At 35.6% G+C, this 25,698-nt stretch overlaps 1 protein-coding gene and 1 long non-coding RNA gene across 2 annotated transcripts in view; both read right to left on the bottom strand.

The window, feature by feature from the left end:
- Positions 1–607: 607 nt before the first annotated feature.
- LOC122530599 lies at positions 608–2,986 on the bottom strand. Its single transcript, XR_006307103.1, has 2 exons — positions 2,250–2,986; positions 608–2,205 (listed from the first exon to the last, which is right to left on the bottom strand). It is a non-coding gene; the product is annotated as an uncharacterized LOC122530599 (long non-coding RNA).
- Positions 2,987–3,925: 939 nt separating this feature from the next.
- Positions 3,926–25,698, bottom strand: part of LOC122526783 (synaptotagmin-10-like) — a 65,363-nt gene continuing 43,590 nt past the window's right edge. The window contains exons 2-10 of the mRNA XM_043654435.1: positions 19,688–19,950; positions 17,114–17,257; positions 16,062–16,181; positions 11,033–11,187; positions 10,135–10,303; positions 9,017–9,137; positions 8,225–8,396; positions 7,939–8,139; positions 3,926–6,523 (exon numbers count right to left, since the gene is read on the bottom strand). Of these exons, the coding sequence (XP_043510370.1) occupies positions 6,520–6,523; positions 7,939–8,139; positions 8,225–8,396; positions 9,017–9,137; positions 10,135–10,303; positions 11,033–11,187; positions 16,062–16,181; positions 17,114–17,257; positions 19,688–19,950 (1,349 nt within the window). The 3' untranslated portion in view covers positions 3,926–6,519. The remainder of the gene's footprint in view (positions 6,524–7,938; positions 8,140–8,224; positions 8,397–9,016; positions 9,138–10,134; positions 10,304–11,032; positions 11,188–16,061; positions 16,182–17,113; positions 17,258–19,687; positions 19,951–25,698) is intronic.

Genomic DNA, 25,698 nt, shown 5'->3' with positions numbered 1-25,698 from the left:
CCTCGATCGATGATGGTCGTCGCTGCGGTACTACTCGTTGGCCGAAAAGTAACTAAGCGTTTCTTTTTGTGTGCAAATGAAAAATGATTTTTTTTCAGGAGGAACAAGAACTTGATATTGTTCGATCTTTTAGGCAAACGCATGATTAAAACAATTCTTCTCTTTTTCAACAGAAAACAGTTTCAGTAATTTGATTTCAATAGTGAAATTTAGCGAACCAATTCTAACACTGCCATAGTTTGAAAGCTTCTTCATCGTACACGTCAGGCAATCTTTCATGAGCTTGCACAGCGCTTCTTTTTTTCCTTTTCGGAAATAATATAACAAAATGTAACGAAAATGTTTCTTTTTGATTTTCTGCTTTGAAATCGACGCCAAACGAACAATTGTCAATGAAATCGTGCATTTTCTGAAACAAGCTCGAGCCATTATGTAATCAACTATCAGATGACATGATAAATTTACGGTTTAAAATGAAATTAATTATATTTTAAAATACACATAAACGTCCGTCAAATTACTTTTTCGCCAACTCGGTGTTTAGAGGAAGAAACAAAAAAAAAAAAAAGTATCATTGAAATGGATTCTCAAGAAATAACTCAGGTTCTATATGGTACCGATTTATTTATTTCATTCACAATCACAAGGAGACATTTGCATGTCCGAATATACAGTACAGATTATATACACTCGTTAGAAAATACGTATTACCAGCGGTACCGGGTTACTCAAGTCGACTCGCCTGCAGTTTCGGTTAAACTGTACTACACGGTTATTTTGTACCACTTTCACGAACAGTAGACTTCAAACGCGAGATCTTGCTTCTATTGAGTTACGTTTTTCCCCTCTCAGCTCGAGAATCGCTTGTCCGGAGTGAGAGATACGTAAATCACCTCGTCGTGTGATATGCATGCGTGCTCCACAGATATCTTTCATCCGCGATCGATACCTCGCCGGTCAGACAAATCGAATGGAACGACGCGAAGCGAAACGACATCGTATCGTTCGACGTTACTCGAAAAACCCGGTTACGGTACAAAAAAAAAAAAAAACAAAAGGGAGAAGATAACCAGCTAACTCGAACATCGATGTATAGAAGTGGATAGAAAAATGCCAGATTGAGAAAATAATTGTTCCAGTGACGATGAGTGTAAGACAGGTCGACGACTTTACATATTATTTAATTAATTTCTGTTCGTATTCAAAGTTACGATTCTTCTAGATATTTCTAAGATATTTCTCGAATGCTTGAAGTTGGAATGTTTGTTCGATTCTCCGATCGGCTTCGACTTTGTCTAAGGAACCTGAGGACGCTAATTTCACTCGTGAACAATTTTTCAAACAGACGGAACGAACGAAAATATTGGAGAAGAGAATACACTATAGAAAAATATAGAAAAATATATATCGGAGAGGAGAAGGGTATGGAATTGGAAAATACCGTTGAAATCCTATTGCAATGATAGATATGGCAAAGCCACATGAGGGACGTCTCTACACGTAGACACCATTGATCCTAAACTTTAATGGTATCTGTTGCCGCAATTGTGTTCCTTTCTCTTCGCAAGTAAGAACTCTTTGTACTTCCTTTTATTTTTGCTAATCCTTGTTAATATTATTACCTCTCAGTATCCTTCATCGATAAGTACCCATGACCTCGACACGATATTACAGATTAAATGCACGCCTTGGAACAGCACCGACCTATTCTATCTACTTCTTGCGCACATGTAGAAAAGAAAGTTCTTCAGTCTCGACTACTCCAATCGCGTATGATCAAGTGACGTGGGTATCATTATAATTACGATCGTAATTACACGAGTAGATTCAGTCTGCTCGGTACAATGCTCGTAATTCGTACCAAAGAGTTATAGTTATCGTCGTGTTAATTTCGTCTGCTGTGTAGCCAACGATGGGCGTCGCTGGAATCTCGAAGGACGATCTCGAAACACTCAACGACAGCCAAACGATCAAATTGACTGGATTGGATACTCGTATATTGATACAAGGACTATACAGCTATACGTGTAGCGTATATATGCGTGTATATATACTTCGAGAATTAACCACTAAAAGCCTTTATAACGTTTCTGCACTACTGTCTACGGTTCTACGGTTATCTTGTGGCTTGGCACAGTTTTTTTATCGTGTACCTACTACAGCGTTTATAGCGTCGCCATTTTTTTTTTTCTCGCTAGCAGTTAGCTCAGAAAATCATTCTATGGTATTTTGTGTATATATTTCGATACGGGGTTAAGGTATACTTTCAACTACACGGAACACAGAGTGCCTTCAAGAACGAAATCTCATCACCTTTGTCGTTACGCCAAGCAATTATCCTCTTTTACGTACAAATCGCGATTATTCGCTTCTCGATAATCTTCCTCATCCATCTTCCAAAGACGCCCATGTACATTCAGAAACAGTGGAGTTTCTTCAAAATACTTTTCATGGCTGATCGATCGTTAATCGATACAAAATACAGTAGAACTCCAGTTCAACGAGAGCTAAAAATTACTGTTACCGTATAATACGATTGAAAAATTGTCGAAGAAGATTCATTTGCGAGATGAGAACGTATTTTTGTTATTAATATCTTGAGCGACATTTGTTGCATTATTTCAATACGGAATTTATTTCAATCGCAAGTAAACTGACCCATCGTTTAAGTAAGGCAATAGCTTCTTCTCCATTTTTAGTATTAAAAACAAGAGATAATGTCACAATTTCAAACATCTTTACAAAAAATGAGATTCATTTATATCCTTTATGCATATTATTATCTTCTATTTTATTTTTTAAAAGTTTCAACTTTTTACGCTCTTGATTCTATAGTGTGGAGTATCTCTCGCGTTGCGGGGAATCCTACTATACTTACCGCGGTATCGACCGAGGTATCACTGAACGCGCAACAATTGGGCTTCCTTCGCGTATCCCACATATTTCTATATTTTTAATTTAAATTATATAAATTAAATAAAATTTTACAATAAATATAAATTTTAGTAATAATTAAAAATTAATAATATCATTAATAGTTTAAAGTAATGAAAATGAATTTTGAAAAAATAAATAAGCAAAATTTTACCTTTTGTATCAGGGTTAATTAATTTATTTTAATAATTTTGATTATCTCGAAAATAAATAATCTAAATATTCGAGAAATAAAATAAATAAGTAATATAAATATTTAAATATAAATATAAAATAAATAAGTAATATAAATATTTAAATATAAATATAAAATAAATAAGTAATATAAATATTTAAATATAAATATAAAATAAATAAGTAATATAAATATTTAAATATAAATATAAAATAAATAAGTAATATAAATATTTAAATATAAATATAAAATAAATAAGTAATATAAATATTTAAATATAAATATAAAATAAATAAGTAATATAAATAAATAAATACTAAATAAAATAAATAATCTAAATATTAACAGATCGAGAAATTCAAATTTATTTTATAAAAAACTAGATATAAATAAATACGACAAACATTTAATTTCTAAATATATATTTATTTTTTTTATTTCACAAAAATAATAAATTTATTTGTATCTAGCTTTTTCTAAAGTAAATTTGAATTTCTCGATTCCTGCAGATGTGCACACACTTTCTTGCGATACATCGTAATATCGCCAATATACGTGCGATATCATACACGCTCCTCATCGTTCGCATTGATTCGTTCTTCCACGACGCGACGCAGCCCTTCGCACGTGCATGCATGCATCGTTACACATGCCGAGTACACACACGAGTATTACAGTTCGATAAATGTTCCTAGATAAACGTTTACTTAGACCAAGCGTCTACGAGACATCCGTAGATTAACCACTCTTCATTAACTTAGAACGGCTACACGTGTATTACTCAGGGGTTAGTACCAAGTTTCATCAACTCGGAACCTCGGACACAGTTACAAAAGTTACTTTTAATAAAATACTAACGTACCGATTCGTGGATGCTTAACGTAACGCGCTTATTGTGTGTGTTTCACGATTTTCGGTAATTCGCCAGTTGCGTCCGAACTACCGTTCGGTAATTTCTTACCTTCTAAATCCCCTAATTCTACGCGATTCCCTTCGAAAAGAAATGTTCTTTCTTCCCTTCCTTTTCCAGGTGAAAAGTTTAGCTGAGGTAGACAGACGTTATAACAGAAATTACAACGATCTTCACCGATTCAAGCTTTCAAACGTAATTTAATATCATCACGTTCACACACTCTCCTCGAGACAGAAGTTTGCGTTCGTATGCACTTTTATGTACGTGTGTGTGTGTGTGGGTGTCTGTTCATCTTACGTGAATGCACGTATCTCCGGGAGCGTTATCGCAAACCCATCGACGATCTGCTTTATACCGAAACACGTATCGCGTTAAATAAGAACATTTGCGCGAAGTTGGCGTGTAGGAGCGTGAATTAGTAAACGCCTAAATGTCTATACTTACCTGGGTTTCTTTTTTTTTTTTCATTTTTTTCTTTTTCATCCCGCTGTTGCCTCCCCTGCTGTGATTCACACAGAACATTACGATTAGCAGCGTTCACGGATACGGTTTTTTACGTTTAGGGGAAATATTGCTCTATCCGAAGTCTAGCTGGAGGATGATCTAACTGGTTAAGTCGGTTATTGTCCTTGGAACGTTTCCTCGTGCACAGAGATTGATAGATAGATAGAGAGAGAGAGAAAGAGAGAGTTACAAGTTAACTTGGAAAGCACGAAAGAGATCACGTTTTGATTTTACACTTTGCAGGATCCACTCGGTGGATTTCACGACGATCACCATTGAAAGCGCGTTAATCATTTCGTACATTTACCGCAAGCAAACAAGCACGCTATAGCTGCCTATACGACAGTGTACTACGTATGTGTAAGTAACCACAGTATGTTTCGCATCGTATAATTAAGCTTCATGCGCTGTTAGTATCGTATTTGCGGAACTTGGCGAGTTTAAATATTTGCGATGCTCGTTACATCGGCGTGCCGTGGTAAACGAATTCGATTTACAATAAATCGGATTGCCGTTTGCCAACGACCGAAATTAACAGGTTCTTCTCGTTTTTTTTTTTTTTAAAGAATTTATGTATTTCATACAGAAAGATTTTTGTTTTTTTTTTTTTTTTTAGAAAGAAATGTTACACTTTGGAACATTTTTGAACAGATACTTCAGAAAATTTCCACGAAAACAAATATTGAGACAAACAAAAGATGTTTATTCGTCTATTCTTAAGAAAATTTATTTACCTGTTCTCGTGGGGACTTACGACGTAAGAACATTTCTCGCGAAAGCTCTACGATTTAAAGGTACCTCAATCTTTTCGATCGCTGTTACTTGTCTTTCACGAGGTACGAATTATTTATTCGCAAGTATTCTTTTTAGTTAAGGATGTAAAAAATAAATCGTAAAGAGAGAGAGAGATCTATATAATTCAGCCACGATTAAGGAAGCAAACATAATACGACGTACGAATAAATTTCAAATCGGCGACGAGCGTTACAATCGCGATCGCGAAACAATTTCGTGTTGAATCTGATACGTTCGGCCATTCTACGCGATGATCCTTTTGTTCCTGCAACGCCGATTACTTCGAAGCGCTCTGTATATAGCGAAGATTCTTTTCTTTATTCTCGGCTCGCTGTTCCGCCAGACAATTATTTTCCGATATCGTTCGTGGAAATTTTGCGCGTCTCTATAGAGTTCCCTTGTCGTTATCCCGGCTTCGTGCTTGCATTGTTCGACCGGGAAAGAAGGGAGAATTGCTGTCGATTCGCATCGATCGAAAGTATCGAGCAGCGAGCAGTTTGCGCGGTCCGCCATCTTGGAGCGTCGTTCCATTCACAACCATTTTATTGGTCGATATATATCTCTTTTCTCTCATTGATAAAATATATGTGTACTGGTGTTGTACAATTGATAAGCTACAGTTTTCGTATTCGTGTGTACGCTCGAACGCAGGACCAGCCTGGATTCGTCTTCGAAAAATAAACTATTCTATCTCTTTTATATTTTATATCTTCTCCTATATTTTTCTTTCGTTCTTTCTCTCTTCCCTAACATTGTTTTCTTTATATTTATATAATAAACGTATATATATATTTTTTTGTTACTTTTCTTTTTTGCAAAGATAGTTTGAGCAACCTCGTCTTCCACCTATCGACTCCGCTATCGTACTACGTTTTAACAAACAATCTATCACGATTTGCTGCTCGTTTACTATTTCACGCTCGCCACATGTGATTATATTCCAAGAAGCACAGAGTGTGTTTTCTTTTTTTTTTCTTTTTTTTCTTTAACATTTTCTGTTTTTTCTTTTTTTTTTTTCTTTTTTGGTTTTTCATTTGGTTTGTCGTGTTTCTTCCGAACCGTTCTATTTTTGAGATAGAAATTGTACTTAAGTCAGTCAAGCGGTGTGCATCAAATGACGACAGAAGGAAACAACGCCCAAGCCGACGTCCGACAAGAACTGCGACTTCCCGCGATACTTATCCCAGCCGTGCTGTTTTCATCTGCAAAAAATCCCCGCCATATCGACGTTTCTTTCACGTTCGCCAGGGACGAGATATCATGCATCGCAAAATCGTTCACGAGGTGCCGTGAATGACACAAATCGCATGTTTTTCTTTTTTTATAAGAACTCGACACGTCTCGAACAATGATTTGGAGAAAAGTCAATTCATAAGACACAGTATGTCATTTATTAATAGGAAAAGGATCGGTAATCTTCGCTATTGTGGCTGAAATACTTCATTGAACAATCCGTAGCACTGAACAATGTCGTACAACGTGAGACATCTCGTCCACGGCACTCGAATTTTGCAACGGCCACAAGACTCAGTCGTAGAATCATTCAGAAAGTCAAATTAAATTCAGATTATTCGTATTTTTTCACGTGACTCGAACTTTGTGCAAAGGTGGAAAATTTTTTAACTTCCATCGAAATTCTCCGTTTTCATCGAGCTGAGTGTCCAATTATTTGTAAATTTTACTGAATTCAGAGGTCAGGACAGTGTGAAATTTTCAAAAAAGTCGATTTTTTTTTTTTTTAAATAGTAGTTTGAAGTCTTAGAAATAAGATACAAAAGGTTCTAGCCTTTAAAACGACTTATTTTGAGGTATAATAATAAATCCGCCACGGGTACAGTATAATTGAATTTGTATCATTGTTTACAACTTTAAGCAGTATTGTAAAGTGTAAATCGCGTGATTCAAATATTACTTTTGGTGAATCGAATATCAGGGGACTTGGATTCTATTTAGTTGTGAATTGTAGGAACTATGAGACGCGATGTATAAGTAAAAACAGTAAGTAAAGGATACATATGAAAAATAACGTTCTGAAACTTTAAACGCGTTTCTCTCGAAACTCAGTTTTTAGAAACGGTGTGCAAGATATCTTGGAATCTAACCGATTACTATGAAACTTGGTACGCATTTAGCGTAACATTTACTAGGGATTGACAATCGAACATTTTTTAATTTTCAACAATTTCAAAAAATATAAACAAAGAACGTAGAAATTTTTCGCATAAATTCGACACATCAGAAACAAGTAACTGCTATTTTCATAATTTTCACAAAAATGAAAATGTTGGATCGTCTAATCCCTAGAGAATATTGTTTTCTTAAAAAAAAAAGTTATGTAAAAGCATGCCGTTAAAAGGATCCCTCTTTTTTTCTTTTTTAACGTTGCTCTTTATAGTTCATAATGTGTTAAAATAAAAACCATAGAAGCTCGCGTCAATCAAATATGTAATTTTCTTTTTACCAGCCCTTCAAAGTATACTTAATTTTTAGACCCGTCACACTGTCCTGTCCCCTTCAGTAAAATTGACTCCGTTTTTATCCAACGGAAGCCGCGTTGAGTGTTCAATTATTCTGTAAATTACACTGAATTTCCGATAACTATTCAATCCTTCCTTACCTGCTGTTCAAGCAGCTCAGGCTCACGGGCAGAGGTTCCGAGCTCACGGATGGAATGTGGCCAGGGATCGACTCCATCAGCGGGTACCACTGCGTCAACGGTTTCCTCGGGTTCTCCAGCATCTTCAGCCACTGTTCGCGCCCGATGCCAATGAAATCGGCGCCGATCGCCGTGCAGCCCATTAATTCGTTCGAGCCGATTCTACGAAGTAAATCAGACGACGATTTGGCAAATCGTTGGGAGATTAACTGCGTGTTCAACGGCTTCTCCTGTTGCAAACGCTCACCTGTCGTAATCGATTACTTTCACTATGAGACTGACGTCCTCGATGTTTTCCGCCGGCACGTCGAACACCAGGATCTCGTTGTACACCGGGAACAGCGTGTTCTTTTTCACAGAGGTCTTCTTCTTTTTGATTCGCCTGTCCTGGCACAGCAGGTACACCTTCACGTACGGGTCTGGAAATGCGTTTGTCGCGCGTTAGGTATTATTCCCTCTGTGTGTTATTGAAGGGAAATGCAGAGAGGGCGGGATGGAAGGATACGTTGAAGAGTCGGGTGTTCGTGTTACACGGAACCCTTCTCCGCGAATCGTAGTTTCGCGGAGCAGTATGTAAAACGACGTGCTGTAGAAAAATTTGTAGGACGACAGGATGATGTCGAGTCGAGAGCGCGCTTCGAGGGCAAATTTTATTAGGCGAGTGAAAATATTCATAGTCATTCTCTCGTTCGAGAGTGAGAGAAAGAGAGAGAGAGAGAGAGAGAAATTTTGTTATTTTTCCTCTCGTCGGAAAGTACAATGTAAATTTCTCTCGTCCGCGATGATTAAAACTCGTTTGGAACACTTGCGGCAGTGTGCATTAATAATTCAAGGGAATTTGAATATTTACATGTTACGTAGGCTCGTGGTGACGAGCGTCCAGAGACTATTTTTCACTCTCGAATTGTTCACTCTCGTACACGTCGTTCTCTATTGTTTGATATTAAAATAACTGTGCGAAATAAATAAACCGTCGTGAGGGTAGTGAAAATTTTTGCACACATTTTCCGTTGGTTATCGACGGTCCCGGCGAATTTACCTGACGATCCTGTTATGTCCATGGCTTTCAAGTTTCTCGCTTTAATTACGGTCACTGTTAGCCGGCCGGCAGTTGGTAGGTAGCACAGCGACAGCATCAATTTTCCCAGGTCCACTTTGTCCTAAAAGAACGAGCAAAAACCGGTTCAGTTTCTAAAGTGGTGGAGGCTAACGCGATGCCCAAAGTCGAGGCCACAGCAGGCACACAGATTGTAAATTTCGGCTGGCCAAGGTCGTTTGTTTTATCGCAACTAGAACAAACATCGCGTTGCCATCTCGCGTGCGTATCGATAATAATGAAAAACTGATGTAAATCCGCAAAAAAAAGATCGTATAACGTTATATATTCGTTAATAATCGCGGTTTTTTTCTTTAATTTATTTTTGAAGACGATTTTATCGTCATACAGCGGGTGCGAAAGTTGCAAAATTGTAAAAATTTTGACGTAGAAACATTAAACAATTTTTTTCATGACTAAGTCTACCGTAGACTTGAAGATTGAAATTTTTCTCATTAACGAGCTTCCTTTTCCTTTACGAGCTCTTAAAATTCGCCGTGTGATTTTTTCTTTCAATTTTATTGAACTTTGGGAGTATTTATTGAACACTTTTATTAATGTTTATTTAATATTAGGTTCACACGACGAAACGTCAGAAAATTTTGTAAATTTTTGTCGTTTAATCCTAGTATTCAACGTTCAATAAAAAAGAGTGAAGAAAAAACAAGATTTGAAAGATCATTGTAACTTCAACTTTTCGAAACGATGGTGAATACAGTTAACAAAAGAATTTTTTTAATGCTTTTAACACGTTACATTTGAACTTCTACAAATCATCTTTGAAAAGAACGAATTCTCGATCGTCAAAGATTTCACACACTTTCAAATGAGATAAGGTACGATTATACAAAGTTACGTCAATTTAAATTATCGACGATTTTCCATTATCATTCACGTTTCCCATCCTTTAAATAAACTTTTAAATATTAAAGCAGAGTGTGCAACTCTTGATTGTTATTTTATTTATACTCTCATGTAATTTCAAGTAATGTAATTTTTAAAATGCGAGGAAACGCATCGAATTTCAATAGTGTCACAATTCGTCGAGATTCGTTTGTTACCTGCATAGCGCACAGAATGTCCATCGTGTACTCAATCTCTTGTTCGAGGTCGGTGCAATCCAACAACTCCTTGAGCACCACTTGCCCGATTAAATCGTTCCGGGAGAATCGATCGAAGTCGTACACGGAAAACTGGAGATACTGTTCCCTCAGTTCTTCATACGACACACTGGTAACAGATATCGATTGCGTTCGGTGCCACGAAGGATACATTGTTTGCAGCGTGCGTTCGCGTGTGACACGATTCATAGCAGAGTTGAGCAACAATCTAATCACTTTGTTATCATTTCAATTATTAAATGTAATCGTAGTAATCGTAATCATCGATGAAAACTAAATCGATAATCTCGATTAAACTTTGCAATTTGTAACCTTTAGCTGATAGTTTTTAAATCATTGAGTGATAAATAAATTTTGAATTTATATTTTATTACGATGTACACAGTGTGTTGTATTCCTTCTGCCATAACTTTACTGTATAGTGGTATCTGTGTTGTTAAACTTCCAATAATTTGCAATAATATTATAAAGAATAACTGTTAATGAAGAATTTCAAAATTTTGATCAATCGGCAAGTTTATCATTAAAAGTCAGATTGTGCTAATAAGATTCATATATAGATAAGACAATTCAATTTTTTCAAATATTTGGAACGAGCTCTGATAAAATTGTAGGATTGCAAAACAATGCAAATATGTAATTCCTCTAAGACATGCATTATTACTTTAATTACGATTAATATCCTGATTTCACATTAATCATAATCATGGATCATTAATCAGATTACGTTTTGCCCAACTCTGGTTCACAGATATCTACAGATAGTGCCATGAAATTTTGTTCCAACATAATATATCAATTTGAAAATTTCAGAAGAGTTCAGCAACATGCGGCTAACCTGAATATGAACGTCTCGTTGAACACGGGGTTCAGGTTCTTTCGATGCACTTTCGTTTGGTACTTCTTTTTCCGATCTGGTAAAAGGTACACTTTGACGTACGGATCGCTGCTACCTGTTACATCCTTCACTGGTAACTCTCGAGCTTCTAGAATCTAGGACAGATATTATATTTTTGCACTGCACCAATTGTATTTCCAGACTTTTTTTGCTTTGTCACGCGCATAACTGTTAGTAACGTGTTGAAAGAATACGTATTATTAATTTAACCATTACAATGCCGAACAATGATATATATATATATATATATATATATATATATATATATATATATATATATATAAATATTTATTCTCCCTTTACTTGTTAATACATTCTTATATATAAATATAAATATTTATATATAATAAATTATTATATATTATATATATTTATATTTTATTACATATAAATATTTATATATAATAAATTATTTGTTAATACATTCTTATATATAAATATAAATATAAATATTTATATATAATAAATATAATAAATATTTATTCTCCCTTTATTTGTTAATACATTCTATATGTAAATATTTATTCTCCCTTTATTTGTTAATACATTCGTTTTTGAACTTTTTACAGAATTTTTATATCTTTTCTCAAGCTTTACAAAACTACATCAACTTGGCTCGATCTTTTTCGATCGACACTGAGAAAATACAGGTGTGTGCAAATATTTTGTCGTTTTTCGCGGGTGTAATGCGACTCTGATTTTTGCCGATCGCAAACATTCAATTTGGAACGTAAAATTTAATTTTCAAACGTAGAGACAAGTATCGAAGATAAGTTACGTATAGACAAATTTACGTGAGATTAATACTGAAAAATCGGCCATCCGTCTGGAATCGTGAAGCTGCTTCGTATGCAGAAAACTACGAAGCAGATCCGACCGAGGGGAAAGTTGTGTTGTGAGTATGGAAATGTTCATGATTGATGTCGGTCGTGCGTCGAATAAAAATTTCACTCAGTACATTTCCCGAAAATTATTAAACATTGTCAGAAAGAATTATTAAATATTGTTGAAACAAGTTCAGTAGGCAAATATAAATGTCTCGGTGATAAATGGAATATCATAACGCGATGTCCTGGTGTCCCAATTCCAATTTAGACTCCATTCAACGTGACGCCATTAAATCCGGAATATTATCATAATCACGGTGGATGGTAGAAAGAAAAAAAGAGAAGAAATTCAGGTCTCCGTGGGTTTCGTCGGCGTTCTCTTTATATTGCGCCGTCCTCGGCTAGATTTATGAATGAGCCCGATTACGTGGCGTGCATGCGTCCAGCCGCGTTTACATTTCTGTGCCACGGAACGTGGGTTTCGTCCTGTTTTGAACGAATTCAATCACTGAATGAATTCGTTCGGCCTTCGGCGTGCCTTCAATCCCATTCCGAGGCGGGAACGCGTCTACCACCCGTTGTGTGTTAGTCAATCGACGACTCAACGACAAGAGTTCACTCGCGACATTATCGTAGCATTATCACAAAGACACGTTTATCATCGTTATCCAATAGCTCGCGCTAAATACGGCGATCGTGCAATTAGCTCGTTCGTGCGTAATTGCCAGTTGTGTTTGCCTACGCGCGTAAAAGCATTACGAAAACGTTTGCCGTTCTGGCAGGCGATAGTTGGAATAGAAATGATTGAAAACAGTGTCCCGACAATGACGATCGTTCTATCTTTACCTTTTGTCACAATGCTGATGGCTTAACGGAGGATTACGGGGAATAATTTAACAATGCAACGTCACTGTCACACTTTCAGAGTTTCAAGCTTTTCAATAACAATGATGTTGTTATGCTTCTGGTTTTTAAGCACCCGGGGATTTACAGTGAAGAGCATGAACTGTGCCAGTGACAATGAGTATAATTTCCCAGTGACGAATAATTTCAACTGACGTAACTTCGTAAAGAAGGGTCGTATAACGATTCATTTGGCTTCATTTTGACACGTGAAGCTTTTACTTTGACAATCGTGGGTTTGTGCTTTTCGAAGATGATTTTATATCATGTAAACGAGTGAGAGAACACTTTCCTTCTGAAAATCGTTAAAATTCGAACGCGTTTGAAAACGTTAAGCAATTTTTTTCATTAATTCATCTTAAACATTGAAATTTTTGTCTGAAATTTGTAGGATTCATTTTTTTTTTTTTTTTTTACTATTTTATTAAACGACGAAATGTTGGAATTTTTTGAACTTTTGTTTCACACTATGGTTGGGAAAAAGATCGTACAACAAGTTTCAAGGGATCGTTGCAAAGAAGAAACTTCAATCTTCAAAATGATGACTGATCTGGTTGTGAAGAAAATTTTTTATTACTTAGAATTTTGACAATTCTTCGGAGCAAAGCATCCTCATTTTCTCATGTATTTAAAATCATTTTTGAAAAGAAAACGGACCTTTTCTTTTCATAAATTTGTATGAATTTGAATTATCGACAATATTTCATTGTCACTGGCACAATTATCCTTCTCACTATATAGTACTTGTTATAAAGATCAAGACAAAATTCAGTTTCTCGTTTCTCCACTTCCCTCCTCCTCTCTCTTTCTTTCCCAGTCTCTAGTAATTCAAGTTCAAGCTGCTTAACGACAACATCGTAATATCGCTAACCACTGATAATACAATCAACGAACAACCGATCAAGCCCCATAATCGATACATCCATCAGAGAATTCATCGCTCGAGAACCAGCTCTTGGATTACCACCGTCGTTTAACCATGAGTATTCAAAGTTAGGTTAGTAAATTGTATGCGGTTACGAATTATATCGCGCAGAGGGGTGATTACTCCTCGAAGCGTAAATCATTCATCGAACGAAGGACACGAGACGGTCTCGCGTGACGATGAACACACATTTCTGTATTAATTAATTTCGATTCGATCGGATTGCCTCGCCTCTCGATTTATCTAGAAAATTCTTTCGAGCGCGCGCGTAGCCTTTGATCGAGAGTGATGGCTGCTGCACGCGATCGGACGTATGTTAAATCGAGAATGATATGATTTTTCGAGGCAAACGATGAAAACTGGAGCGCGAATGTCGGCCATCCTTTCCATCCATGGGAAGAATTCTCTCTGTCTCTACGTTGACTTCGCGAGGTACGTGCGTCGCGTTGAGAAAAAGCTGCTTCGGTCAGCTTCTGCTCGATGTAAAGACTGTCGGGCAGCACGTGTCAGCGCTTTTGATACGTCGGTAATCGTGGCTCGTGATCGAGTCGTGGCACTTTCATTTTCACGCGATATTTCCCTCAAAAGGAATATTAATTTTCGAAGATTTTTACTTACTAGAGTTAGAGACCTCCCCTCTTTTTCTTTTTGTTTAAACTTTGGAAACCTCGATTGAGATTTGTTACATTTATATCTGTAGAACCAACTAAAGTAAGAATATAAATTTTGTATATTAAGATTACAGTCTTTAAGGAAACAGTAGACACAAGGATATTTAGTTTAGTAATTATTATGTCGACTTTTAGAGGCAAGAATAATTTGTATTTGATAAGTTCCTGAGTATCTGAATATCCCGATATCCGAACGTTCACCCTTTTTCTGTTGCAAATATGTATAGTTTATTATTAGCAGTACTTATATACGTTAATGTACCCTGTTCTTCGTCAGAGTGAGTAAACTTCAATCCCAATTTATTAGAATCAAACAGCGTTTCGTAATAAGTAATAAATTACTTATTATTACTTGCTAAGTAATGATAAAGTTCGACATACATAATAATGACAACTCAATTAACAATCGAGAAACTAACAGTCGAGTACGATACAATTAAGACCTCGAAAGTGGCGTAGCAGGAATACATGGTGTTGAAAAATCTGCAATTACAGATATTAAGGAACAGGGGTATGACACTGGAAATTTCTCTAGAGAGCAAAAAAATTTCAGTCGAAAACATACAAATGTAGACGTTGCTGTGTTTCAATTTCATGGATATCTGGGCCGACAATACGCGAGGAAGCTCTACTGTCAACTGCATATAATCCGAAATTTTGAAATAAGCAATGATTATTGAAATTCAAAGTCAAGTCACGAGTATCCGATAAGATATTTCTGGAGAGAAAAATAACGTTTGTAGAATGGAACTCGGTAGAGTTTTGACTGTAATGCTATTAAAGGAATAACAAGGTTACATAAAAAAATAAATTTTTGCACAATCCTATGCAATGAGTTGAAAAAATTGTGACTTGGCAGTCGAAAACTATTTAACAAAAATCAGTCGATTAATCATGATAAAATAATATAATAATAATAAAATTATAATTATACATAATAAAATAATTTAATAATAAAATAATATAATAATAATAAAATTATAATTATACATAATAAAATAATTTAATAATAAAATAATGTAATAATAATAAAATTATAATTATACGTAATAAAATAATTTAATAATAAAATAATATAATAATAATAAAATTATAATTATACATAATAAAATAACTTAATAATAAAATAATAATTATACATAATAAAATGATATACTCAAAATAAAATAAAATAAAATTTCACGTCAAAGAAGTGGTCGTTCCATTATCCGAATATCTTTGTCAGTTCTCTGCTGTATCACTAACAATAAATTAAAACAGATCTGACTAATGTCAGCTAGAAACGTATGAACGAATGAACGAAGAAGAGAAATTCCTCGGGATCGGGCTGTGATTAATGACCGCTACAAATATTAATTAATCACACGGAGGAGATACGTCGGTGATTGCGACCGCACTAATATTTCTCTTCACAAATGTGTACCAATTAATGCAGCCGATTGTGTACCGAGAGCCGGTAATACACTTCACTTCGTTCCGTGAGTTATAATCGAGAGAATGTTTCTAATCCTTTAGAGTAGATCTCACGCAGTACTGCGCGACGTGACAACTCCAGTTACTATCGCCATTATAACGCTCGCATAATGCATGCGAACGACTAACGGAATGTAACGAAGGTACATTTAGAAAATCGTGCAACTTACTTTAACCACAAGCCCCTCCATCTCCTTGTCGTAGCGCAGAGCGAAGTGCAGCTTGCCAGCGTACTCCATTTCCGTGGTGCTGGAACTCTCCGCGTCCTCCTCCTTCTTGTAAAGTTCCGGCTGCAAACGCGCGGAGACGCATCTTTGAAACTTTCAATAAACTGAATTCCCTAGTTTGTTTCATTGTCTAGACGCCGTCGGGCTGTGTCGAACTCTTTCGGCAAGTTGAATAGAAAAGTTTCAACTCTCTCGTTTCTTTCTCGTTATTTCTATGCAGTTGTACTCTCGTTAACATTGAACGTCGAGATTGTCGTGATTTTTTTTTTAAAAGAAATCAGAAAGAAAGCAATAATAAGCGTGAACTCTTTTGAAAGTTCGAAGCCGCGATTTTAAAAGATCATTTTTAGACTAGCGGCGAAGAAAGTGAAGACACTTTTCTTCTCAAAAAAAGAAAAAAAACATTGAACAATTTTTTTCACAGTTTAATTCGCAAGCAGAGTGCAAAGATTTTGCAGCGAATTCTCAAAACTGCCTGCACGCCAATTTATTGAACTTGAATATCAAGCGAAGACCATGAGAATATAATAGTTTCAAAAGTTTTCTGAAGTTTTCTGTTTAAAGCATAACATTTATTTAATAAAAATTTATTTAATAATTTATTTAATAAAATGGCGAGAAGAATTTTCGTTGAGACTTCAATCTTCGAATTCAGTCAGAAAAAGAATTTCTCAATGCTTGATTTTCATTTTACCTGATGATAACACTTTCGAGAAGAAAAATACCTTCATTTATCCACTCGCTGTGTAATGTAGAAACATTTTCGAATGAGAGTAACTATAGTAGTTTAAAAATGGATGCTTCAAGCTTTAAACTCCAAGGTTTATTGTCGAGTTTTTCTTTTTTACAAAATTATAGCAGTTTCAATGTTTAAATGTCTGATGTTTAAACATTAATGAGGTCGCGGTTTCGAAATCTTTTTTTAAACATTTGATATTGACATTTATCTGACGTTTGTGAAAATTGGGAAAAAGGGAGGATAGTTTCAAGAGTACCTTGATCAAACCAAGACTGGAATCGCTACGATTCTCCAGGCTACAGATGCTGAACTTAATCGGTAGATCGAGACGATGGGAGAGTTGCCTCTGGAAGCTCTGGTGTCTCATCGGCACAATGGGCAGAGTTGTCTGGCGCAATACCTATAAAAGAATCGTACGGCTCAATACGTTCATCGTGCTTCAATAATTCAAAGATTTATCTCGGAAGAGTTTATCCCTTTGCTCGATACTTAGTTGCCAACTTTCGTTCCCCGATGCTTCCATGGCACAAACAAACTACCCACTGGTTTCATAAATAATAGAACAAATAGAGTATTCTGAATATATAATTAAATATTCAATATTAAATGGTTCTAATTAAATAGCCTTTGAAATTTTATTTTCCTCGGGGAAACGAGGCTATCAGCAACGAAACCACCGGCGACCGCTGATAATAAAAACATTATCAGAGGAATTACCATACAAGGAACAGAAAGGAAAGTTTATGGCACTGTAAAGAACGTAAACTTTTGCTCGTGCATTTTTGTAAGAATCATTCAAATTAAAAACTAAACACGCTGTTCGGTCTTACCGAACACAATGAGAGTCAAAATGTGATGCGACAAATAAATTCATCGAGCCAGGGACAATAAACTTCTGTCTTGTAACTTTTTCTACGGCAGGGATCTCCCGTGACCGTATTTCATATTTCAAACTGACATTTCCGTATTGTAGTCATATTTGATATATAATTCTTAATTATAAAATCTTAATTCTCTTAATTCCAAGGCTCGATGAGTTTCTTTATCGCATCGGTCCCCACCATAAACAGGACACTAATAAACCGGCAGGACACGGAAGATAGAACCGTTAGTTCCAAGAAGCAATTGTCAAATTTACTTCTTGGAACTGATCCTGAAAATGTTTGGAAAAACCCACTTTTCCGATCACAGGATCGGAAAGGAAACAAAGAGGGCTCGGATATATAACAGTCTTATTCTCATTTTCAAATCAGCAAGAAAACCTCCCGCGTGTCTGCCGGTTCGCGTCCCTAAATCCAGTGCATTCCAGGGATTCAATTCACACTCTTTAATCAATATCACAAATCAAACTTTACTTTGAATTAGCTATTTCATTAACGTTGAAGGCAGCGAGCCACCGATCGGCTCGTACGTCAAAGAAAAGAAAATACGTAGAACTAGATCGGCACGCTACACACGCAACATTGCAACTACTCTGAGAAATTGTAAATTGTAAATTTTGATCACTTTGGTAGGTTCAAACAAACAGGAAAGGTTCTAGAAATATTTAAAAAAAAAAATTATCTACTAATTTTCTCCAACGTTGCTGTGGTCTCTAGTGTTTTTATGAGTGGTAGTTGAGATCAGGGAACGTTATCGAGTGAAAAATATCGTTGTTCAAAATCTTTCAAAATGCTGAACTTTTGAATGAAAGTTTTAACAAAATCGTACAGCAATTAAGCCAAATTCCTTTTCTATCTATTACCTAATTAACTATTATCTATTACTATTAATTAACTTCAACTTAAAATATAAATATTAGAAAATACATGGAGAGTTCTGAAACCATCGTATTTAAAATAAAATTATTCGTATACACATTTACAGTGACGAGCAAAACTGAACACACATATTTTTGAGTATTGACACAAATAATATTTTATCGAGTATTTCTATGTAGAATACAAAGAAAACAAAATATATAGTGTTTTTGCAGAATACTTTAACTTTCTTAAAAATATTATACAACTTTCACCATCACTATTCTGGCAAATGTAGACTGTTTTCATAGAGTCAGTTTTGCATCAGTTTATTATAAATGAAAAATTATCGATAATTTAAACTATTATAATTTCATAAAAAGATGTCACATAACGATCTACTTTATCTCATTTTAAAACGTGAAGCTTCTATTTTGACGGCGTTGAACTCCTCTTTTTAAAGATATTTTAATATCACGTAGCAAATGAAAAACTGTCATTTTCTTTAAAACAATTGTAAAAGTTCACACGTGTATAAAAAACAAAAAAAGAAAAAATTTTATTTCTGATTAAATCCTTTACTGTCGCCTTTACAACGACCTCTCAAAACTTATCATACGATTTTTTTTTCTCATTATTCTATTGAACTTTGAACATTACAGTCAAACGATAAAAATCCTAACATTTCGTCGTCTAATCTCAGTATTGAAAGTTCAATCAAATGGCAGAGACAAAATCGTGCAGCAAGTTTTAAGAGATTGTAAAAAGAAAATTTCAATTTTCAAGACCACGGTGTGTCAGGTTACGAGAAAAATTTTTTAATAACCTTCGCAGGTGTTTGAATTTATTCTTTTATTTTCCAACTCGTCGCACGACTTGAAAAGAATTTTCAGAAGGAAACAAACTTAGGACAATCAAAACAGAAGCTATACACTTTGGAACGAGATCAAGTGGATTGTCGCATAATTTTCTTTTACAAAGTAAAAACAGCTTAAACTATCGACGATTTTTCATCGTGTACCTACTGTATACGTGCGTGCAAAGGAGAGAAAGAAACAGCTGGTTTCTGTACGCACATTTATCGTTCGTACCTTTTTGCTGTCCTTTTGCTCTTGGACGTACTCGTGAGTGATTGGCTCTGATTGGAGATCCGGCAAGGAATGACTGATGCGTATAGCATTCTGCTGCGATAAGTCGCTCTCGGCGTCCTCTTCCTTCATGTGACGTCTCACCCTCATTAACCATCGCCAGGTAGAGGAGCATTGAAAGCTCACGGCGGCTAACAGCAATAGAGCCATCAGCGCTACTCCCGTTCCAACCAGCAGTTGATACGGGAACGTTTCCGTCCATTCTTCTGCGAGGAAATTTGCAGAACATTAACGCGAGGCATTTCCTTCTGAGGAGGAAAACTTACTCTCGACGAGATTCGTTATAAAAAAAAAAAAAAAGAAAAAGAAGAAGTCGTGCAATTAGAATACCATGATTCTTCGATCGGTGAACAAAGGAAATTCAGCATTAATTACACGGACGACAAACGGTTCGAGGTAATAGCTAAGTTTGTAGTTAATTAAGTTAGACTAGAGATGACCAAGGTAAGGTGTTCGACGGAGCTAAAAATTTTAATTAAGGGAAGAAACGTCCGCGTCAGAGGCACGAACAGAGGAACGAACGTGGAAATTGGGTGTGCCGGGTGTCGAATTGAGTAAGCTGTAACATTCGCGCTGATCGATGGACAAACATTGTTTAGATACCTAATTGAGTCACCCAAGATGAACTCGTCCTTTAATGAAATTGCGAGTTCCCGACTGCGTTTGAATAATCTCGTGTTGTTGACTGATTAAATAATAATAGTAGATAAGAAACATTTCCAGTCATTTTTTTCGCAAGAAAGAAACTTTTCAACAAGGTATTAATTTATATTGTTATATTATAATTATATTATAATTATATTATATTGTTATATTATAATTATATTATAATTATATTATAATTGTATTATAATTATATTATATTGTTATACTATAATTATATTATATTATATTAATTATATTATATTATAATTTAATTTATATTTTTAGCTTTAGGCAGAAAAAAAGCGCATGGCGTTTATTGTCCGTTGTCTTTTTAAGTAACAGGCAGAATGAGTCATTTGTGCTTGCGCAACGTCGTCCGACAGCTAAAAATCGTAAACGACTCGCGAAACGCCGCGCCTGCAGAGGACGACGCAAATGAAGAATAACGCTTCGTTTAAAAACGCACGCACAATGATTAATGCGATGCGCGGCCCACGAAAAACGGAGAGCCGCGCAAAAGACATGAATAATGATTCCTACTTTTTGAGAAACTCGTGTCGCTGCGTAAAATTGGTGACGCGAAAATTTACGTAATAGTTAAACAAACGCTGAGATTTGTTTTGGTAAATTATTTGGAAAATTGGAGGGAAGCGTGCGTTTTGAAAAATAAAACACAAAGTGACTTTCATTAACCACTTTGCGCTGGCAACTGATTGCGGACCATAACGAGTGACCAAAACCGTACACAATAATCCGTCGATTTCTTTTTGAACTCGTCGGTGTGATATCACTGGATAGAAACCATTGAGAAGTAATAAATTTATTATTTTGTTTTACTTAATAGTTAAAATTGAAAAAATATTACAATTTTGGTTAATATTCGGGCATTGCGCAGTGAAACTGTGACAATTTTGTAAAAAGAAATTGCATGATAATAAACTCGGGCTCGTTCCGAAGCTGGAAGTTTCTATCTTAAAAAATGCATCGTTCTAAAATATTTTTCAATACAAATTTAAAGATTAAAGCCACCCACTTAATAGCGAGCCCCGTACGATTTTTTCTTTATCCATTTATCGAACTTCAAATTCAATAAAAATAGGGAAAAAGAAACTCATACATCAAGTTTTTAGTCTAACATTGTGTAAAGAAAAAAATTTTTCAATGTCTTCACATACTATTACATATACAATTTACGGAATATTCTATCAAGTTTATCGTCACACGATTACTATAAAATTTAGTGTTTGAATAGTAACTTGAGCCGCTGTGCATGTTTCATTGGAAAAATATAACAGAATGTACGTGTGATGAAATATTTGCAATTAATTATTAATACATATTTCATTAGAAAAATATAACAGTTCGAACATACGTATATGTGATATAAAATAATTGAATCCAAGAACGACGAGCGTGAATTGGCGAGCGTACAGTTCTTCCATAACGATCACGAGTTGCTCATGCCTGCAGCAGACTCGTCTTCGCATAGACGAGCCTCGAGTGGAAGAGCGTTTTGTTCTGCCGCCTTTGTTAATCGTGTCTTCCACGCCCATAATGACAGGAACTCGTCGTAACTACCTGGATCGTGTAGTACACTGATACAACGACCGCTGCGAATAATGCAAATAAAGCGAGTTTCCAGCAGGTAGGATGCTTCATTAGGCGTTCGCGTGTCTGCATCGTTTTGGCAAACAATGATTTTCCCACTGCGCCCTCGGATGTCGACGCCTCTTCGGCACTTTTATCCACTCCTCTGAGAATTTGCATCCTCTTCTTCGCTTTTGAACAAATTACCAATTACTCAGATCCTCCGGGTGACTCATCGGTGTGTGTCTTCTATCGATCGTGGGTTCGTTGGATATTTCAAAAGAGACTTTCCCCTAGTAGGAAATTTAATTTTTTTATTCTTTCGTTTATTCTTGTTCTTCGATATAGTATTAGTGAAGCACAACATTGAAGAGTGCAAGCAAGAAGATGAAAGTATTGGTAACAGCTAAGAGATTTATTATTTTATTCCTTCCCTTTTTCTTATTCCTCAATAAGGCAATGCTGAATTACCAAGTGATTAGGTTAGCCTCGATTTTCTGCGGTTATTGAAGATAAAACTTGATATAGATTCATTAACTGAACATCATAAGCCGAACATTCCCACAACTTTACTTCGTATTATATTGTACTGGAAAGAGGATTGAAAATTGACAACATTTCAATTACGATCTTACTTTCAGTTGGGATATGTTTTCAATTGTAAATGTTTATTGTTTTATTTTTAAATAGAATTCTCGATTTTAACAATATTAATTAAGTACGTTAATGCGATTATAAATGTTTTAAATTGCGGTTATACAATTCACAGGTGATCGTTTTCAACGATGATCTGCTAAAGATAATTATTGTGGCCTTGAATTTCTCACTGAGGCTCCGCCTTAAGATATTTAAGGGCATATACAATAATTAACTCGAATAATATATAATTTGTTCATATGAATTAATTTGAATTAACATTTATTATTTAGTAATTAACTTCGTTATAAAATATATGCTCTTGAAATATATTTAGGATCCTCAAGCTGCTCAGGACACCTACATCAATTAATTTAAATAATATTTACTTAACTTTCACTGTTTTAGTAATTAATCTCATTGTAAAACATATGATTTAATGTGACACTATTATTAATACACGTGTGTTGTTGCGTAAGATATTATTTGTCCGCTTCCATTTTCCTTTCTAATTTTCATCTTCGATCGTTCCAGTGAACTGTCACTATTCGGATTAATAATCACGGACTCGTCAATGATTAATTCCGAGAATTATTAATTCACGCGAATTCCTGCGCAAATAGTTCCTCCGCCTTAATCCATTTACCTAGAATTCATCCAGCGAGATTTGCTGGAATTGTGCATCGCCATTGCACATCCATTGTCGCGTTGTTCGCAGTAGATTTCGCTTAGATCGATTCTCAGCTTAGAACAACTAGTTCTGTTTATCTAGTGTCAGTTTAATTAGTGGCAGGCGGGAAACAAATGAATTGTTGAATTAATTTCAAATTTTTCTGCCAATTCGTTTTCAACCAGCAAAACTGGACGCACATAACGTTAAGGGAACGAAACAAGGAAAATGCTTTGAAAAATTGCAAGAAGATAAAAATACGCTTCACCCGACTGAAACAATCGAACCAAGCTCGATATTTCAAGCTCGCCCGTTTGTCTATTTGTCCTCCGGATCGTTCGTTCTAATTAGATAAGCCATCTTCGTTATCACAGGAGTATCAATTGGCAAAGTTGATCGATATAGAGGCTGTTGGTCAGCTGTGAAAAGTCGAGGTCACTCCCTGGTGATAATTTCTTCCGTTAATTATTAATTTTCTCGTGAAATTTCGCGCGATTTGTAATTTTTTTTCTATTATTTTGAAAATTTTTCTAAATTTGTTTACATCGTCGTAGATTGTTTAAACTTTTTTTACAATTCGTAGACTATACGAGCGTATAACGATAACAAAAATATATTTGTCATTGGTAAATCGCATATACAGTCGATATTTAACTTTCGAATTTATACATGCAATTCTGTATTACATTGTCTAAAGTGCATAGAACAATTTATAATATAGACAGCAATTATTTTTTCAAATATTTTTTACTCAACTCACTCGTTAAAACATTAAACTCATCTTCGATCACACTCATCTGCAGTTATAATTAGAATTAACGCGTAATTACGATATAATCACATTTTCTATAATTCCAAAGTCATGTGCGTATCTCGCATCGTGTAACGTAATCTTCTTTCAACATACACTGTAATTAGAACGAAATTGTTTTCACTTATCGTTCTGTTGAGATTTAATAAACCACTCGAAATAATTGGATCTCGCCGTGAGAGACACACTGAGCAAATAACAGAGACAAACGAAATACATTTCAGATACAGAGTTAAGTAGCACGTAACATTTCCAGCGTACGTAAAACGTAGACTGCCCTATTAAATAAAGAATCCTTTTAATTGCGCAGCTCGATACGTCCAGAAATAACTCGATCTAATATTATTGCGAGTAACGATTTACGTGCAATTGCTTTGCCCCGTATATTTATAATGACTGTAAATTTACGTGTCACTGAATGTGCAAATATCAGAGATTTGCAATCGTCTCTTTTATAGCTGGTCGCAGGTGGTCGTAAATAACAAGGACGTTTCTCTAAGAGCAAGAATATCTCGTGACAAGCCGACGGGGAATGGAGTTTCGTTTTTCTTTCAAAATTCCTAAGGGAACTTTCTTCAGAGAACAATCTACAATTTGAAACTGCACTTGAAATTGGAAGAAGAAATAAAATTACACATAGCGACCAAAGGTTGAAATTTTTGTCTATAAAATAATTTTTAAATAGATCGAATTATTGTTTGTAATAAAATCTAGCGCTGACAAAGAACGACAATCAGTTCTTGAATTCTTCCGACTTCTTTTGCTTTTCCAGTAGATACAATGATAATTGCAAACAGTATCATAGTCTCTGAAATGTCGACGATATTGTTTACTTGAATCTCTAGAACTTCGAGAGCTAAGTCTTAACTTCAGAAGCTGAGATCTTAGGTTTACTATTGTTACACGAAGCTCAAGCTTTTGCATCGTTTAAGATCGAGCTTTGAAGCTTCTGTGATAGCGGTTACCATAGATAGTTATATATTGTGGAGTGAATATACATGATGTTTGTATGGAAGGATGAGTGTGGCGAGTGTTTGATTATATTTCATGGCAGAAGAAAGGATGAGAGAGATGTATGCGAGAACAATTGAGAGCGGGCATGGTGACGAGACAGAGAGTGAATCGACGAGAGTCAAACATTATATGTGTCTCATAATTTATATTAAATCTATCAATAATCAGTGTGTTTGCAATTCGATCCACTAACAGCTTCGAAGACTCGAGCTTTGCATAACACTACTCTTTCCTTGGTTTGCTCTACTCGTCGATCGTGACAAATTGATAATCAGCAAGGTTGAAAAAAGCGCCGAGGTCTCGTCACGCCTGTCGTTTGGCGGAGCAAGGTAACAGCCGATGATCGCGTGACGGAGGTGATAACGCGTGAAAGGTTCGGACGTAAACTCGATTTACGGCTGTCGCTCGTTCCAAAGTCACGGGCCTGAATCGCGTACAGCACGCCAAAGTGATTGATGACGAGTGATGAATTTACGCTTTCACCCGCCTCTTGATGCAGTAGTGTTGTCTTAAGCGTTCACAATCGGGACCGAGAGCGGACGCTTAATAAGGGTGGTGTATTCTTCGAACTGCATCGAAAGAAAGAGTGGG

Source organism: Frieseomelitta varia, unplaced genomic scaffold (assembly GCF_011392965.1).
Source record: "Frieseomelitta varia isolate USP_RPSP 00005682 unplaced genomic scaffold, Fvar_1.2 scaffold_1, whole genome shotgun sequence".
Lineage (NCBI taxonomy): Eukaryota > Metazoa > Arthropoda > Insecta > Hymenoptera > Apidae > Frieseomelitta > Frieseomelitta varia.
This window is presented reverse-complemented; position numbering and strand designations above follow the sequence as displayed.